General features: G+C 38.1%; 1 protein-coding gene across 3 annotated transcripts in view; it reads right to left on the bottom strand.

Annotated features, from left to right (window-relative positions):
* Positions 1–8145: 8145 nt before the first annotated feature.
* LOC140949227 (scavenger receptor cysteine-rich domain-containing protein DMBT1-like) overlaps positions 8146–16352 on the bottom strand; it is an 8787-nt gene continuing 580 nt past the window's right edge. Inside the window, exons 2-10 of one of the 3 annotated variants that reach the window (XM_073398472.1) lie at positions 15327–15380; positions 14389–14484; positions 13936–14064; positions 12679–12921; positions 12225–12254; positions 11467–11496; positions 10205–10787; positions 9530–9846; positions 8146–8885 (exon numbers count right to left, since the gene is read on the bottom strand). In XM_073398472.1, the coding sequence (XP_073254573.1) occupies positions 8746–8885; positions 9530–9846; positions 10205–10787; positions 11467–11496; positions 12225–12254; positions 12679–12921; positions 13936–14064; positions 14389–14484; positions 15327–15380 (1622 nt within the window). In that variant the 3' untranslated portion in view covers positions 8146–8745. The remainder of the gene's footprint in view (positions 8886–9529; positions 9847–10204; positions 10788–11466; positions 11497–12224; positions 12255–12678; positions 12922–13935; positions 14065–14388; positions 14485–15326; positions 15381–16352) is intronic. The other 2 variants (XM_073398464.1, XM_073398457.1) reach the window with 2 other exon arrangements.

Genomic DNA, 16352 nt, shown 5'->3' with positions numbered 1-16352 from the left:
CCTGTAATCAAGTCAGGACGGACAAAGAAGTTGCATTCGCCATGGCATGGTCCACATGTGGTAGTGAAGAAGATCAGCGATGTAACTTACCGGATAGAAGAAGTGGAAAACCCCAGAAAACGGCGAGTAGTCCACTTCAATCGACTAAAGCTGTGTGGTGAGCCACGACCAAGGGCCCAGCAACCTGATCAGCCTACTGGCCAGCCTCCCAGTTTGCCAGTGCGGAGACCTCATCTTCCCCCTCGCTATGTTCCTGATGAGACTGATCTCATGTATACAGACGGTACTGCAGCTGACGGGAATGAGACATTAGCAAGAGCTGAGGAAGAGGACTCCACAGAGGCAGAAGTGCCAGCTCCAGAACCTGTAGCTGAAGTAGTGCCTCCCCCTGTTGTAGACAGACCAAGAAGAGAAGTTCATGCTCCTGCTTGGATGAGAGACTTTGTTTCTTAATTTTTGAATGAACTTTGATTAATTTTCTTAATATAGCTGCAATCAGAGTTAATATTTGTCTTGTTATAGTGGCTGTACACCCAGTGATTTCTATTTTGCTTAAGAATCCAGTAGTTTTCCTTTCCTTTGTTGCATGGCATGGGGACATGCCCTTTTCTAAGGGGGGGGGGGGATAGTGTAGTAAAGTTAAAGAATTCGTGACACTTTGTACAATGAATCGTGACTTGTTAATCTTAAGTGAACAATAGATCAATTACTAGCTTGATAGGAACCGGAAATATGATCCCTATTGTGTAAGCAAGCGTGCAAAAATGTGCATCGTGTAAAGTAGATAGTTAGATGTGCCTTCCGATCGGAATAGCGTAAAAGCTACAAGCTACACCCTTTAAACTGATAAGATTTTGTGTAGGATGGAATGATTACTCAAACCTAGCCGCTCAGGATTTAGGTAAGTAATGTAGGAGTAATAGTGTTTTAAGCTTTCGATCAAATTAGGGTGTTTACTAGAAAGGAAACCACATGCATTCCCTACTATATTTTCCCACGTATGATTTAGCTACCAATATGTATAAAAGTACCTTGATTTAGCAATAAACGATGAATGTGAATGTGATCAGGACTTGAGTGTTTGAGTCTCTTAGAATATTGATAGCCCGAAACCGGCCAAGTCTAGAGATATTCAAGCAGTCGACAGTCGACACTTATCTGTTGGCCACGAAATCAACTCCCGTTTACAACACTACAGAGTAACCGTTAAATGTTGATTGTTAACAAACATTGCCCAGTTTTTACAAACTCTATTAAGCAGACACTTGGGAAGGTCCCGAAGGTGTCCGCTTACTAGAGGTTTCACTGTATTATTATTATTATTGCTACTGAGTCAGACTTGCATGTATTAAAAGACTTTCATCTGTAATGTTATTGACTACTGGGTAAATTCATAGCTTAAACTGCTTAAAGCTTACATGTACGTTATTGCAACTTTATTTTAGGTGGCCATGTTACTTCCTATGATTAGCAGAGTTATGTAAGATTTGCATTTCTAGTTCTTGATAGATGATAACCATTCATTGTATTACACTACTTAACCACAGCTATCAAGAACAGTATTTTTCCCTTTTTGTCAATGTAAATTATCATGTTTATCATTGCCACATGTAGTTTAATTTGGGAAACTGTATGTTAGTAAGTGTACAACTTGTTGATGTTGTTCTTTCTTGCTTTTTTGACAGAGAAATACTTCAGTTGATGCAGAAATAGCAACTTTCATATAACCACAAACTGTTGCAATTGAAGAGGCCTTTGATTTCAACAAAGTGTACATTGTATGTGACGGAATGATGTTATGCACCATTCTGCACCAGAGTATTGTAGAGAGTATAATTTCTTTGCTGTCATCATTTTATAATTATAGTTAACATGGTAATGGTATATAAAGGTCATTCAGACCTTGTTGAGTGTCAACACACTCTTCAATGGCATTTTCAATTTGTAATAGTGAAATGTATAGAGAAAAGCTCTACTAACTTAACAGAACAAATTTTTGCCTTCTTTTTCATACTTTTACGATTTGGGGGATAAAACTTTTCAAGCAAAATGCCTTTAAAATGCTCAAAGGCTCCCAAGAAGTTATACTCACTTTTACTGTAATCATTAGAGCTGTATGTAGTGCTTAAAATTCAGCACCAACCCCTCTATTTTGAGCCTAATGAACTTCTTGGCAACCTTGAGAGTTTTAATTTAGCAGGGTTCTGCTGAGTCACTTTTGTGACATTATTTTTATGAAATTTGGTATTGGGGTTGCCAGCAGTATTTTATAAAGTTATCTTAGAGATGTACATTCCAAATTTTGGTTAAGTTTGCTAAAAAATAATAATAATAAAATATTTTTACATTGCACTGAGCATGCCTCTTGTGTATTTTAAATGAGAGGGCAAGGTAATGAGATTAGATCTACCACAAAATTAGAACACTTTTAGGGTAAATAACTGTTAATTGTAGGCTCGAAGAGCAGTTTTAAACTCACTTGCACCTGAAGGAGAACTAAAGTTTATTTTCCTTTGGGCTATAGTTAGGCCTTGATTTGGCACTTAAAACTGCACTGATTCTGATAACTACATGCAATGGGCTAAATCAGCCACCCATTGTGACCGTTGGTGCCCCTTGTATTGATTCTAAATGGCCCAAAAATGGGGCCATTTTATAGAATACCAAGGACCATTATAATCCCCGTGGATGGGCTATTATAAATAATATAAGGTCCAAAATGGCTCTGGTAAGAAATTCCATTTCAGACATAATGGTACCGATTTAGTCATAGAAAGTACATTTGTTTTAACTCCCCATTGGGCCAAATTGGCCACGAAATATGGGCCAATTTTGATCTTAACTTAAGGTATGAAACGGCCCTGTAAGGGCTGAATTGACTCTTAAAATGAACCACTTCAACCCTATTAGAAACCAAAACTACTCCCTATTTTTCCAAAACAGCCCTTTTGCCTCTTCGTTGTGGCCACTTAACAGAGGGCTATTTCTACCCCGTTCATTGGGGCCAAAACGCCTCCATTCTAAATGGGCTACTTTAGCTATAAAAGATATGAACTGCGGAAACTTTCTAATCATAAACACAAAACGTCTGACAGCAAACAAGGACCTTTCTGTTGCGGTATAAAAAAACAATACTGTCCATGTTTTCAAATATGCTATGGCAACAGTTTACTTTTTAAAGCCAGACCGATAACGTGTTCTTGTAGTAACTTTCTCCGCACTAGTACTAGAAAAGCTTGTCATCCTGCGTTTGATGTTACTCACTTATTTTTTCTCTAGCCAAAAAGCCATAATGGTATGTCGTCAGACAATCACCACAAAGGTTTCGCAGCAAAAGCCAGTAGTCGTAGGTAGTCAGTCAGGCAATCACCGTAAAAGTTTCACACCAGAACTGGCGCAAAGTTTCGCAGCAAAAGCCAGTAGTCGTAGGTAGTCAGTCAGGCAATCACCGTAAAAGTTTCACACCAGAACTGGTGCAAAGTTTCGCAGCAAAAGCCAGTAGTCGTTGGTAGTCAGTCAGGCAACCACCGTAAAAGGTTCACACCAGAACTGGTGCAAAGTTTCGCAGCAAAAGCCAGTAGTCGTTGGTAGTCAGTCAGGCAATCACCGTAAAAGTTTCACACCAGAACTGGTGCAAAGTTTCGCAGCAAAAGCCAGTAGTCGAAGGTGGTCAGTCGGGCAATCACCGTAAAAGTTTCACACCAGAACTGGTGCAAAGTTTCTCAGCAAAAGCCAGTAGTTGTATGTAGGTCAAGAATGTTTCGTTTTGCAGTCAGACAATCACCTATAAAGGCATGTAACCTTATGTCGTGCATGCGGTGGTCGTGTGATGTCTATAAGTTATAGAATCGAAGCGCAGTTGAAACAAATGTAAGTAAGATCACACCAAGGAAGGCAAGCTTTTTTTGCTTTGGGTATAGAGACACGCACCAAAGTAAAATACATGCCACAATACCTTTATCAGTCCGCTTGAAGCGACCGTCATAGTAAATTTGCGAACAACAACAGTACTTGAGTTTTAATACAGCTACAGAAAAATTCTTGTAGTTTTTGGCAATAAGATAAGCTTAGGTGAAACCTTCTTTGGTATGTTTAAAAATCGAGTTGAAGACGGCAAACATGACGTAACTGCGTCCTACCGCGTATCTCGCGCTTCGCGCTCGCGCCTCTTAACAACCCTAAGCACCTTAATGACGCCTTTTTGCGCAGGCTACGGTTGAGTTGTAAGGGCGATTATTTTGAAGAAAGCAATAACTTCATGATAACAAGAAGAAAATAAAAATTCCAAAGAAAAATATCCTGTTCTTCACGACAAATGGTTACAAAAAGAACAACATAGTTGTCTATTAATTTGTTTATTCAATAGTCCAGTTTAAACCCTGCTTGCGGCAATACTGTTCACATTTGTAATTTTCTTTCATTTTTTGGCAAGAAAATTGTGAACTATTTTTTATTCTTTTTTCTACATTGGCCAAAGAGTCTCTCAAACGTAACCATGGCCGGTAACGCCCGCTGTTAGATTTGAGGTCCTACAGCCGGGAAACATCACCAAAAAAGTGTAATCTGAGTCACTGTGTTCGAAGATATGAGTAAATTTACTAACAGAGCTCTTACAATTTATACCATAAAAAGCTTAAAGAGCAAGAAATGCCTCAGCGTCAAAACAGATACTAGTATGAAAGTCAAAGAATGATAGTCGTTCGGGATTTACCCGCTATACTACAATTTACTACACAGACGTTAGCATTGAAATCCAACGGCACACTTGGATGTTGCCTTCTTTAAAATAAATAATTTGTGTTTTCTATAAATTATTATTATTATTATTAAAAACAACAGTTACTATAACGGACGCGAAATACGTCAAATACGGGTAGTACAAACGTAAAATCTTCCTACCTTTTCCGATCCTAAGAGATACCTGTGCAGTTGCTAAACGCCTTCCAAATGACGATAGATCGAGGAGGTTTCCTGTCCCGGTGAGCACATAACAAAAGAGAAATTGGTTCCAACGGAAATATTCCAGAGCGCGCAAACCTGGACAACATTGCAAACGAGCATACCGAATGAAATCAGTTCTGAGTTCACTCCGCTAAGAGACCAGAGTGTATTATTTATTGGAGAGAGTTTTTGTATTCAATCGTCTCAATATTTGATGGCATTTATGTGCATTAGCGAATGTTCTTTTATTCGATACACATGCACGGCAACCTGACAAAGAAACACAACCATTTTGCTTACCTTTTGGCCGCCTTAACATCAGGTTTAAAGTAGAACGTAGGAAAGTAGCTGATATGTAGACAGGCATATTAAAACACGAACACACAAAAGTGTTTTCTATAAAAGATCGACAGCGAAACGACTAAAAACAAAGCGGTGAGCGGTGCTTGACTCAACTGTGTCATTTTCTCACTACGCGTATCTTTTACAAGGTATTCACAGCAGGACGTTTTGCTTACACACCCAAACAAATTTCCGTTTCCACAGGCAAATAGCCTGCGTAGCTGGCGGTATTGTGAAGTAGTCGAGTGAGATTTGGCGGCGGAGCTGTTGTAATATAGTCGAGTGAGATTTGACGGCGGAGCCGTCACGAGCGGCGAAGCCGGGAGAAATACCGCCTGCCAGAGAATCATGATTTTTCGAATGCCGCCCACTTTTGTCACGTTAGCTGATCCCAATTAAATCAGCCAATCAAAGAGAAACCAGTTTAGAAATAAGCGTTGACAGGCTAAACACGACTCCTAAGCTCGTGACAATGTGAAACGTGACCTTGTGAGTTTGCTTGAACAGAGGTTTTTTTTATTTTCTCGGCTCTCGCTCCAAGGTTACTAGCACTACACAGTGCATGTATCATTCTAAACTTTGAATGAGTAAATCTTTTTTTGCAACACTAGGCTTAACATTAAAAGGTCATGAAGCTGGTTTGTTACATGCATACTGAGTAACCATTTCCGGTGGTTTATTCTTCTGTAGGTGTTCCTGGTAGGATTTCAGATCTCAGATGCAGTTGTAAAGTGTTTTAATTTTCTTTGACCTTTGTTTCTTACGGCTAAATAAAGACAATTCCAGCGCTGTGAAGTTTAAAGACGCCATTTCGGCCATTTGGTCATCAATTATGCTCTTTCTAAAGCGGAAATCACAATCACTTTACATGTACGTCTTCTCCAGTTTGCCATCTGCTCCCTAAATTGGGAAATATACGCGAAGGCTCATCTAACATGATTGACATATGTATGGTCCTCGACCAATACGTTTCCCCGCACACTGGTGTGCGGACCATTCAAAATACCGGGGTTTTCTGGCAGGCGGTATTTCAACCGCCTCGTCCCTACTCCTTTTTTTTGGAACACGGCTCCGCCGCCAAAACTATAATCTCGCACCCGCACAATACCGCCAGCTACGCAGGTTACAGGCAAAAGGTGTCATTTCCACAGCTCGCGTGGGGTGATTTTCACGCGCAGTTACTTGCTTCGCCCGCGCTAATATCCATGTAAAAAATTACAGTGCGATTGCCAGGAGAAAAAATATACCTTTTTATCCAGCCAGAACCGGCATAAATTTTTCATATTTTCAGCTAGCGAGGCGCTCATTTAGATTTCCCAGCCAGCTAATTAGCCAATGTTTTTTTTTCCAGCTAGCTCAAATTCTGCCTGTAGAGCGGGTATTTTGTCGAGCGGCTTCGTCGGGTACTCCTGTAAACACAGAGATCCTCTAAACAATGACCTCAGGAAAGAGTATCACAACGTCTTAAAGCAATATAACCTTTTCAAAAAAAGAGAAACGAATACTATAGCAATAAGAGCTGTGAACTTGAAAATACGGTCGAAAATTCGAACAATAAGAGCTTTTGGAACTGTTTGAAGTCAATGGACGACACTATGAAGGAAACCTACACCCCTCCAATTTCTGAAGAAAAACGGATGTCAGGGGCACCCAACGAGAATATAGTTCAAAACCACTTAAACATAGCATTGTTAAACGTATTTTAGTATTTAAACGGTAGATATAGGCATATTTTTATCTCCTAAAAATTTTTCATCTGTTCGGATTTCCTAGGTGAAAGTCTAGTGATCCGAAAGTTATAGGGATCAAAACTTACCTTTTCGAAAATTCCAGCCAGAAAAAAGGCTTCCGAAAATTCTAGGCGACCTTTTTAGGGTAAAAATCCGTTAAAAATAGGCAAATATACCATTTTTTGGGTGTTCGAAAATCCTAGGAGAGGCAGGCAAGCAAGAAATTTTACAATAAATGTTTCGAAAATTCTAGATCTCAAATCGTCTTCCGAACAGATATTCTTCCGAAAATTGTCGTTGGGTGCCCCTGGGATGTCCCACTTTCAATCTCTGCACTCGAATGAACCGTTTTTGAACAGCAGGAGGCAATTATTGATGAGTTGTAGAACTCAAAGGATATTACTAACACGATGTCACTCCTTGTATTACCTCACTGCAGCTGGAAAACTCAAAAACAACAAATCTTCTTTTTCAGACAAAATCAAAAACGAAATGATCAAATCGAGCCTAAACGAATTTTAATGCCTGTTTATCAAAAACTATTTAACACGGTCCTCGACTTAGGGACTATGCCCCAAATGTGGTGTGATGGCCTCGTAACACCAATTTTTAAATGTGGTACTAAAAGCGATCCATCAAACTACCGTGGAATTTGTATTTCTAGTTGTATTGGAAAACTATTTTGTTCAATTCTCAAACAGAAACTTCTAAAGCACGTTGACTTATTAATTAAATAATATACTTCACAAGTCTCATGGAGTTGGGGGAACCCAGGCAGATGAGGTAACCCGCCTAGATGAGGTAACCCGCCTGTCCATATAATCTCTCATATGATCATCCCACTTATCATGTAAACGTGATAAAATTAGAACGAGAGCTGATACGGACAGGCAGGTTACCCCAGCTAAGCGGGTTATCTCACCTTCTTGGTGTCCCCCACCTCCAGGTAAACAGTTAGTTTTTACATCTTTGCTTGTAGAGACTTCATTTCAAAAATGCCCCGTGCGTAAAGTTATTCGTTCCAATCGCTGTAAATTCTTGGTAACTGAAAGTACAAACAATTTTCTGAGTAATAAGTCCGAAAGTATAAGTAATAAGTTAAAGAAAGTTAAATATACTAAAGACCACCACATTCGTTGAAGACGGACTAATATGAAAGCTTTTTTTAATTGGAACCAGTTTATCACTTTAAATACACCTGTATGCAAAACAAAAAACCTAGATTATAGATGCAGAATCTCATGACGTTTTTTGTCTTACTCATACGTAATGAATCAGTAATAATTAAATGGAATAGGTGCGTAAGGTCAGAGAGTAAAAGAGGTCGAATAAAGAAAAAATATAATTGAAGAAATTGTTTTAAAAATCTTTAGTTCCGAATTTGTTATCAATAAAATAACAACGGATATGTAGCCTCGTTGTACATGTAATGACGAGTTTTTTGTTGTGATAACGATGAACCCCATGGTTCCCGAAAGCAAAGCAGTCATCATTTCATCCATAAACTCAGTTGAATTTTGAAAGCCAGGTTGGAAAATTGGATGGTCAGCGAAACTGATATGGCTACTCATTGATGATCAGAAGCTTTAGACAAAGATAACAACCAGAATAACTAAAAAAACAAAACAGTATCCTACTGTACATAAAATAAGTGGAAATTAAAAAATATATAAAAAACGACATTCAAAAAATTCAAGTTAATCCGCAAAGTTTTTCTAATTGCAGGCTGTTTTTAGTCTTCAGCGGCAACAGTGAGTCGTTGATAATCACGCACAGCCCTTTGCTTCCTACTGTTCCACGCGAAGTAAGACACACCCATGACGCACACGGCAGCAACCACAGCCATGGCAGCGACCAAAGTGGGAAACATACCTGCAAAATACAAGATTAAACAATGTAAATGATTTTACCCAAGTCATATTTATCATAGTTCATTCAATTACGTGATGTCCTGGATACGGAAATGCTGATAAGCGTGATTAGATTTTGGATAACTTGTGTTTAGTTCGTTGTAAAGGTTAAGTTTTGTTGCAAATGGATGAAATCTTAGTCCGTGCTATTACACCTTCGCTTGATAAGGACCAGTAGGAAACATTCAAAGCTTCATGATTAATATCAATGCCCATCGCGAAACAAACCATAAATTTTGCTCGGGCAACCAGAAGCTTTTCGTGCCCACATGAAAAGCCATATCCGGTACAGCATGGACGGCAACGGCAAAGAACTGGAACAAGTGGTTTACACACATTGAACATCGTACCGGAGCGAACCGGAACCGGAACCGGAGCGGGTTCAGTTCACTAAATCCCAATCCTCACTTCTGCTACCTTTTACTTTCGTCTCTGTCGGTTCTAGCCCTCGCTCTTACATGTACCTATTTACTTCCGCTTTGGTCAGAATACCTGTTCACACTTAGACAAAGAATCATGTGTAAACAGATAAACTATCCCATATGGTTTTCTTGTCGCGGAAAGAGTTATCCCAACCGGTGGAAACAAAGATGAATAAAAACTTACTACTTTTTCTTGCATCACGCATATCTTGTTCCGTTTTCTCCAGTTTAGTTTCTTCTTCATCATCTCCGCGCATGAATGGTCCCTGAGACATGTTTATCTCCTCATCATTGGATTCTTGAGTTATCAGGGACCTCTTTCCTCGTCGAACGCAGCCCTGTGCACAGCGTGAGTGAGGATCGGCTGCATTACATACCATGACCTTGCAGTGCATGTACACGAATTGATGGTCACCCACAAAACTAAAGGCCTCAATACTGAAGCGCTGAGTACGTTTGTCTGCTGTGTGTATGAATTTGACCGTGTTATCTACTGCACATCTAAAAGAGACAGACAAAGAAGGACAAAATGAACGCACATCATGTTGTTTGTCGTTGTGTTCTCTTATATGCTATAACAGTATATGCTGGTGTCATATGACTATGCAGAACGACATCAGTGTCAATTTTGCATCGATTAAGAACAGCATGATGAATTTAGTATTCATTGGGCACTTTTTTTTTTTACTATTTCAAAGCCTTGATTCACTCTAATACTTTGGCACTCAGATACTTTACATCGGTCTTGCACCAAAGTTGTATTAGTTCGTGGATTCAGCAGACTAAATAGATTACAATTACAATGTAAAAGGAAGGGGACGTTACAAAACGATATTAAGAAAAATATTTATATACTTACCCTTCTTTGATGAATTCGTATCTATATCCCTTGCTATAAGGATCAGAGTTTGGCGTGGCCCAGCAATTTACTGCCAAGACGGAAAGTCTCCTGTCTTCTGAGTCAACACCTACATGCACATACAATACTTTCCTTAGAGCTACCATTACAGGGAAATCTTTTTTCTTGTACCCAAGACTGTATTTAGGAGTTGGGTAAATTTTCATCTCCAACACGAATTTTCCAAATCCTTTCTTCGAAAAGACGATTTTCTTGCTTTTGACTTGAAGGCCAACGGCGGACACGACTCCCATGTTGGAGTAGTAACAACTGAAGGGGATTTCAACCTCGCGAACTCGTGTGATGATCTGATGTTTTGCGATGGGAATCTCCTCCACCTTGTTCATGTAACATACGAAACCCTTGGTGTGTCTGATGGTTGTGTGGCACCCAGTGAGCTTTGTGCGAAGAATGAAATGGCTGCTGGTTTCTATAGCTCCACAATTCACATCACTGAGGCGAAGATGCTCTCTGTCCAATCCGTGAAGAAGATACTTAGGTACGCTGATCGACATTTCGTTCTTTCCACAAGTGACATTGACCGCTATAAAAAAAAAAACAACAACAACAAAATTTATACTGGTTGATACCTTAAGCAATTATAAAATCGATTGCAATGATATAGCTGATTAAATGAAGGTTGCTTTGATTATTCAGAATTGTGCACTGGGAAGCTATTGTTTGGCGTTCTTGACTCAAGCAAACCACTGGAGAGAGTTCAAATGCCCAAATGCCCAGAACGGCCCAATTGCCAAAGACCAAAGTAACGTTTATTGAAAATAAGGTATATGCACTCATCTGTTGCTATTTGTGCAGTATGACAAAATGCATTTATTAAAATGCAAAAGGGTACCAAATTCATTAAATGACGTCGCGTCCGCCATATTAATGTCCTTAGTAACCTGTTATAAATACTAATATCAAAAGTCATAGTCTCATTTGTTGTCTCTATACGTTTTCAATAGAAGTAGTGGAGAGAATTTGTTAAAATATCAATAGAATCACCTTCCCTGATCATGTCGTCAAGTCTCATGGCCACTCTGTTTTATAAAGCATTGATGTTATAAGGAGAAATTTCAAGCTGATCACTCTTAGTTCTTAAAGTGTTAAAATAGTAAAGAATCACTGCTTTGTTGTCTCCTTTATTTGGGCTAAAGAAGGGTCACTTTGACATAATATCATTTCATTTAACCAAACTACTAAGCAGGTTAACAACTAGTTACCTGGATGAGATGGGATAGTCGGTTTTGTGACTGCAAGAGACAAAAAGGGAAAAGAGACTTTATTTTACTTCTATTAGTCTAAACCACGCTACCGAACTGATCACAGAAATGATTGCATTAATTGAAAAAAGGATACTACTGAGATTCATAAATGATTGATGAAAATCACATTCGCACCTTCCTTAAGCGACTACCCAAAAAGGTCCCCTAAGTGAGGTAGTCTTTAACGACTCGCTGCCACTTGTTGTTGTTTGCTATCTTTCCCTTCCACGCCCGCATTTGAGCCGCCTCAACTCCACGACGTACCGGTCGTTTGAATACGCACTTAAGCAGTTAAATTGCACTAAAACTTCGATCACTTCAAGTAAAGTTTGCGCTTGAACAAGAAAAACATTTTGGGTGAATATTCTTCGTTCTTTAAAAGCCAAATACCTGAAACTACTTACAATACGACTAAATAAATTTGTATCGAAACGACTTGAATCGAAACTACTTCGTATCGACAGGACCGGAATTAAATAAAATTCAACAAGGCATTTTCGCCAACAGAAACATTCGCCTACCCGAAATTCGAAGGAAACGCCTGAAAGGCAGCTTAGCTTAACATGAGAAGTAATCGCATATCGAAAGAATCGACTGTAATTACAACGCAGCTAAGGAAAAACGTCAAGAAAACATGAGCCGTTCCTTCTAGCTTTTTTCTGCCCTTTGCAAGGACTATTTTACAAAGTTAACTCAGAAGTTTAGACAAATATTACCTGGACCAGTTGGGATAGTTGGTTTGGTTCCTACAACAGACAGAAAATAATATTTGAATTTCAATTTAAATCTGTCAATAAAACAATCCACCCATCCAAGCGTACTCAATACAGGTAAATTTAGCTTATTAAAGATGTTCTTTAAAAATAACGCTTTTTGATCCTTCCTCACAATTAATAAAGCCTTGAGTTCCAAAAACGAAACGTTCCTGACAAGCTAGCTTAATAAAGAGTCTGTTACAAAACGGTATCCTTCACGCTTGATGATCGAATCTGGATTAATCAAATAGCATCCCACCATATTAACGAACTAATTATAAATTGCACTTGAGTCATGGTGACTGGAAGGTATTAATAAACTTAAGAGTAAACGAAGGGACGAAAATAATATAAATTTTACATAAAAACGGTATTTTACGAATTATAGCGAGAAATAATAAAAGATGTTACTTACTCTGCACCCACACATGTGGAGGGTAGGCGAGATCTTTTTTGTTGGTGTAAGGTTGGATCAAATCTATCCTCTTGCACCAGTAACAGTTCCAGTTGTACTTGTGCCACAATTCAATCGCCTTGCATCCTTTAATTTTTTCACACAGTTTAGCACACTGCGCAAAGGTTTGCACCACGCCCTTCTTTCCACTCAAAAACTGTCTCCCTCCTTGGGTACACCAGCTGAAGGAATGTTTTTTCCACCCTACGAGTTATGTAAAATATATGAATAAGCTTTTTTAAAACTATTTTTTACAATCATTGAGTTATTTCACTTAGGCCATGGAAATTAGGGAATAATAGCGCAATATTGGTTTTTTGCCTGTCTCTCTCGCGCGATGGAGCAAATGTGTGAGTATTAAACAAACAACAGTAACAAATCGAAGGAAACATCGAATTCCAAACTCTTTGTCCGGGTTGCTTAAGGGATAACTACTTCATTCGCCTACAAAGGTGTACATCGATAAGAAAGGACATTTTATGGCTGGTTAATTTCTTCCCCTGGGTATGGGCTTTCCAAGAGCGAGGTTCTATTTGAAATTGATCAGTTCTTTTTTTTTAAATTTATTCCTTCATTATCTATAAAATTTGAATCTGTGTTTCTTTGCACCAAATTAAATATTCACTAATGAATGTCTCTGTTACAGACATTCGAAAATAATTATTAATTAATTTATAATATTATACTACTACTTGAGAAATTTCTGCAATTTGATTGGCTTAGAGCAGTGGTATTATAGCTTAATTTGAAATGCCTACATGTGAAAATTACAAACCTTTTGCGGGTAGTAGTATAAACAAATGATAGCATGATTTGTACGTGATATTTGTCGTAAATACCACTCGTGATATTTCAAAATTGTCTCAAATTTCACTTACCTAGCGGCTCGTGAAGTTACGTATAACAATTTCGAAATATCACTCGTGGTATTTATGCCAAATATCACTACAAATCATGCTATTAGCTATACTAGTTATTAGTTGATTATTAATCTTCTCCTATTTCATGAGAATAAAACAAAAAAGTATTCATAACCTGACGCGTTTTTTCAGAAGGTTCAGAGAAAACTTTGACTCGACTAATATCTTGTAAGTCCCTGAGGTAGTGACCAACTGAAAATTTCCTCTTCAATGAACTGGTAACGAGTGATAGCGCAAATAACAATATAGAAATAGGTTTTAACGCAAAAAAGAAAAGAATAAAAACGATAAAAAATACCATAATATGCTACATCTTCAGCGGGTTCGTCTATTTCATCTCCTTGCGGTTCACCATCAGTAGTTCCTCTTGGATCTTCTTCAAAATCTTCTGCTTTAAATTCTTCTCCGTTGACAAGGTACGTTTTGCCTGATAAGAAAGTTATTTTTTCTGGTTATTTGGCATTATCAGTATCCAAACAAGAATCTTGTGTACTTGTGCTACACAGGGTTGGCATTCTAGGCTTTTAGTGTAGGGCCATGTGGACAAGTCCATACATGATTTTCCTCAAACATAAGTCAAGTTCGCCCAACCCGGGTACAAGCGTGCACTAATTTAATTTCAAACACCAGCAGAAAGAACCTTAACTTTGATTTTAAATTGTTCCTTAAACCGTGGCCATGAAGAAGGAGATTTCACAGAATAAAAGAAACTTAAAGGTTATTTGATTGTTAACTCAGTGATTAAACTTACTACTTTCCTCCACAAGGGACTCCTCGTCACTCTCAGTTGCAACATCTTGCATCACCTCCTCCATTAGCTGATCTTCGTTCTTTTCAGCTTCCTCCACTAGATATACAAAAATATCAAAAACGTGGAATAGACATCAGTAGACACTCTGTTATATAATACTGTACCCCTTTTGTCTGCGAGGTCTAATTGTAAGTCCCCTCCTCTCTAACAATTTTAACGCAGGGTCGGAAATACACCTGAAACTGAACTTCCGAAATTAAACTCAAAGTCATATTACAGGAAGGAAGAACTTTGTGTTAGGAACAATCGCATCGGTGGGTTTTTGTTGTTCGATCTTAGCGCTTTTTGGAGTGAAGATGACGTCACAAGACGGAATTATTTGGGACATCATTAATAGTTGAAAATCAAACTAAGTGTTGCGATACAATATAAAATGATGATTTGTAGGGCACAGGAAAACATGAAAAGCTATTACCAAATTTATCGTTGTCTTCGATCAATGTTGATCTACCGGAGAAGTTTAATTTAGGAAATCTAAGTTTATAAACGTTGCTTGTGGTCAGCATATTTTAAACAATTATTTGATGAGGTTTTTGTGATATCCGGAATAATCAAGGTCGAGGTAAGTGTTATCAGCCGACCATAAGGTCCAGGATGCACTTACCGATACCTTAATTATTTAGGATATCACAAAAACCGAATCTAATAATTATTTTATTATACATTGGTTTAAAGAAAATAACGACAACAAACTGTCGCAAATTGATATTGTTATTGGAAATCATGCACTGCGCGCGCAACCTACAGATTAGTCAGTTATCTTCTAGCAGATAACTAACTAATCTGTAGGTCGGGCGGATTTCCAAAATTAGCTGTAGGCTCTTACCAATGAGAAGACAGGTAATGAGCACAATTTATAATAATAATGAATATCTAACCTGGTGCATCTCCCGATCCTTGAACTTCTACGCCAGCAATCATTACGGCAGGATCTTGAACCGGAGAATAAGAGGGAGCAAGTAAATAAGTACGAAGGAAGTCATTCAATACTCATGTAAAAGCAGCACGGACGCTTGTCGAAAATAGAATTAAAACTTTAAAGTAAACCAATCTGGCCGTGGTTTAAGTTTTTTTCTATGCCAAAAAGATACCATTCTAAAACAGACAACCACATGAAAGATATAGCAAATTAAGCGTATTCATCTTCTTCCTTCTTTCTTCTGCAAGTTTTCTTCTTCTGATTTCGCAAGTTATTTACACACAACCCGTAGAAATACCTTTGATGGCAAAACAAAGGCATTCCTCCCTAACACCTTTTTTTTTAAGAAAGCAAAACCCGCTAATACTATCTGTTGGTTACACCCCTTAAACATAACTTTGCAGTGAAATCGACTCCCTCGCGACTCATAGTTTCACTCGTATTTTCAACCTTTCAAGGTCATTTCTGTAGCATATATGATAAAGCGCCGTAGATAATGAAAATTTATTCCCGATTTGTTAAACATTGAACTATTAGAGCAATAATGAGACAATGTATTTTAAATGCGGAAAATCTATTAATAGATTAATAAAAACGTCTTGTTTGCTGAAAAACGGTGCAAACCATAATTTATATTAAGAATAAACCAAGGCGGAAAATTTGTTACACCCTTTTTACAGCTGTTTTCTGTTGGCCAGTAATTTATCATTCTAAAGTAAATTCCAACGTACACCGAATTCAAACTCAAACTGCCACAAAATTTACTGAAAGCTCAACCATTAACCGGAATTTAACAGAAACCTTCAGTTCAATTCAGTTTTAGTCCTATTAAATATTTTTATTGGCCTTATTAGTTCTTTTAAGATAAATGATAGAGTTTCGTAATATGGTTCTAACTTTTGAGTCTGTGGAATAAATGCTATGATGTTACGATTCAAAGAAACCTCTTCAGCAGACTGAGTGCTTTGAATTCAGGTGGTAATAT

The sequence above is a fragment of the Porites lutea genome, chromosome 1 (genome assembly GCF_958299795.1).
Source record: "Porites lutea chromosome 1, jaPorLute2.1, whole genome shotgun sequence".
In the NCBI taxonomy this organism is placed as follows: Eukaryota; Metazoa; Cnidaria; class Anthozoa; order Scleractinia; family Poritidae; genus Porites; species Porites lutea.
This window is presented reverse-complemented; position numbering and strand designations above follow the sequence as displayed.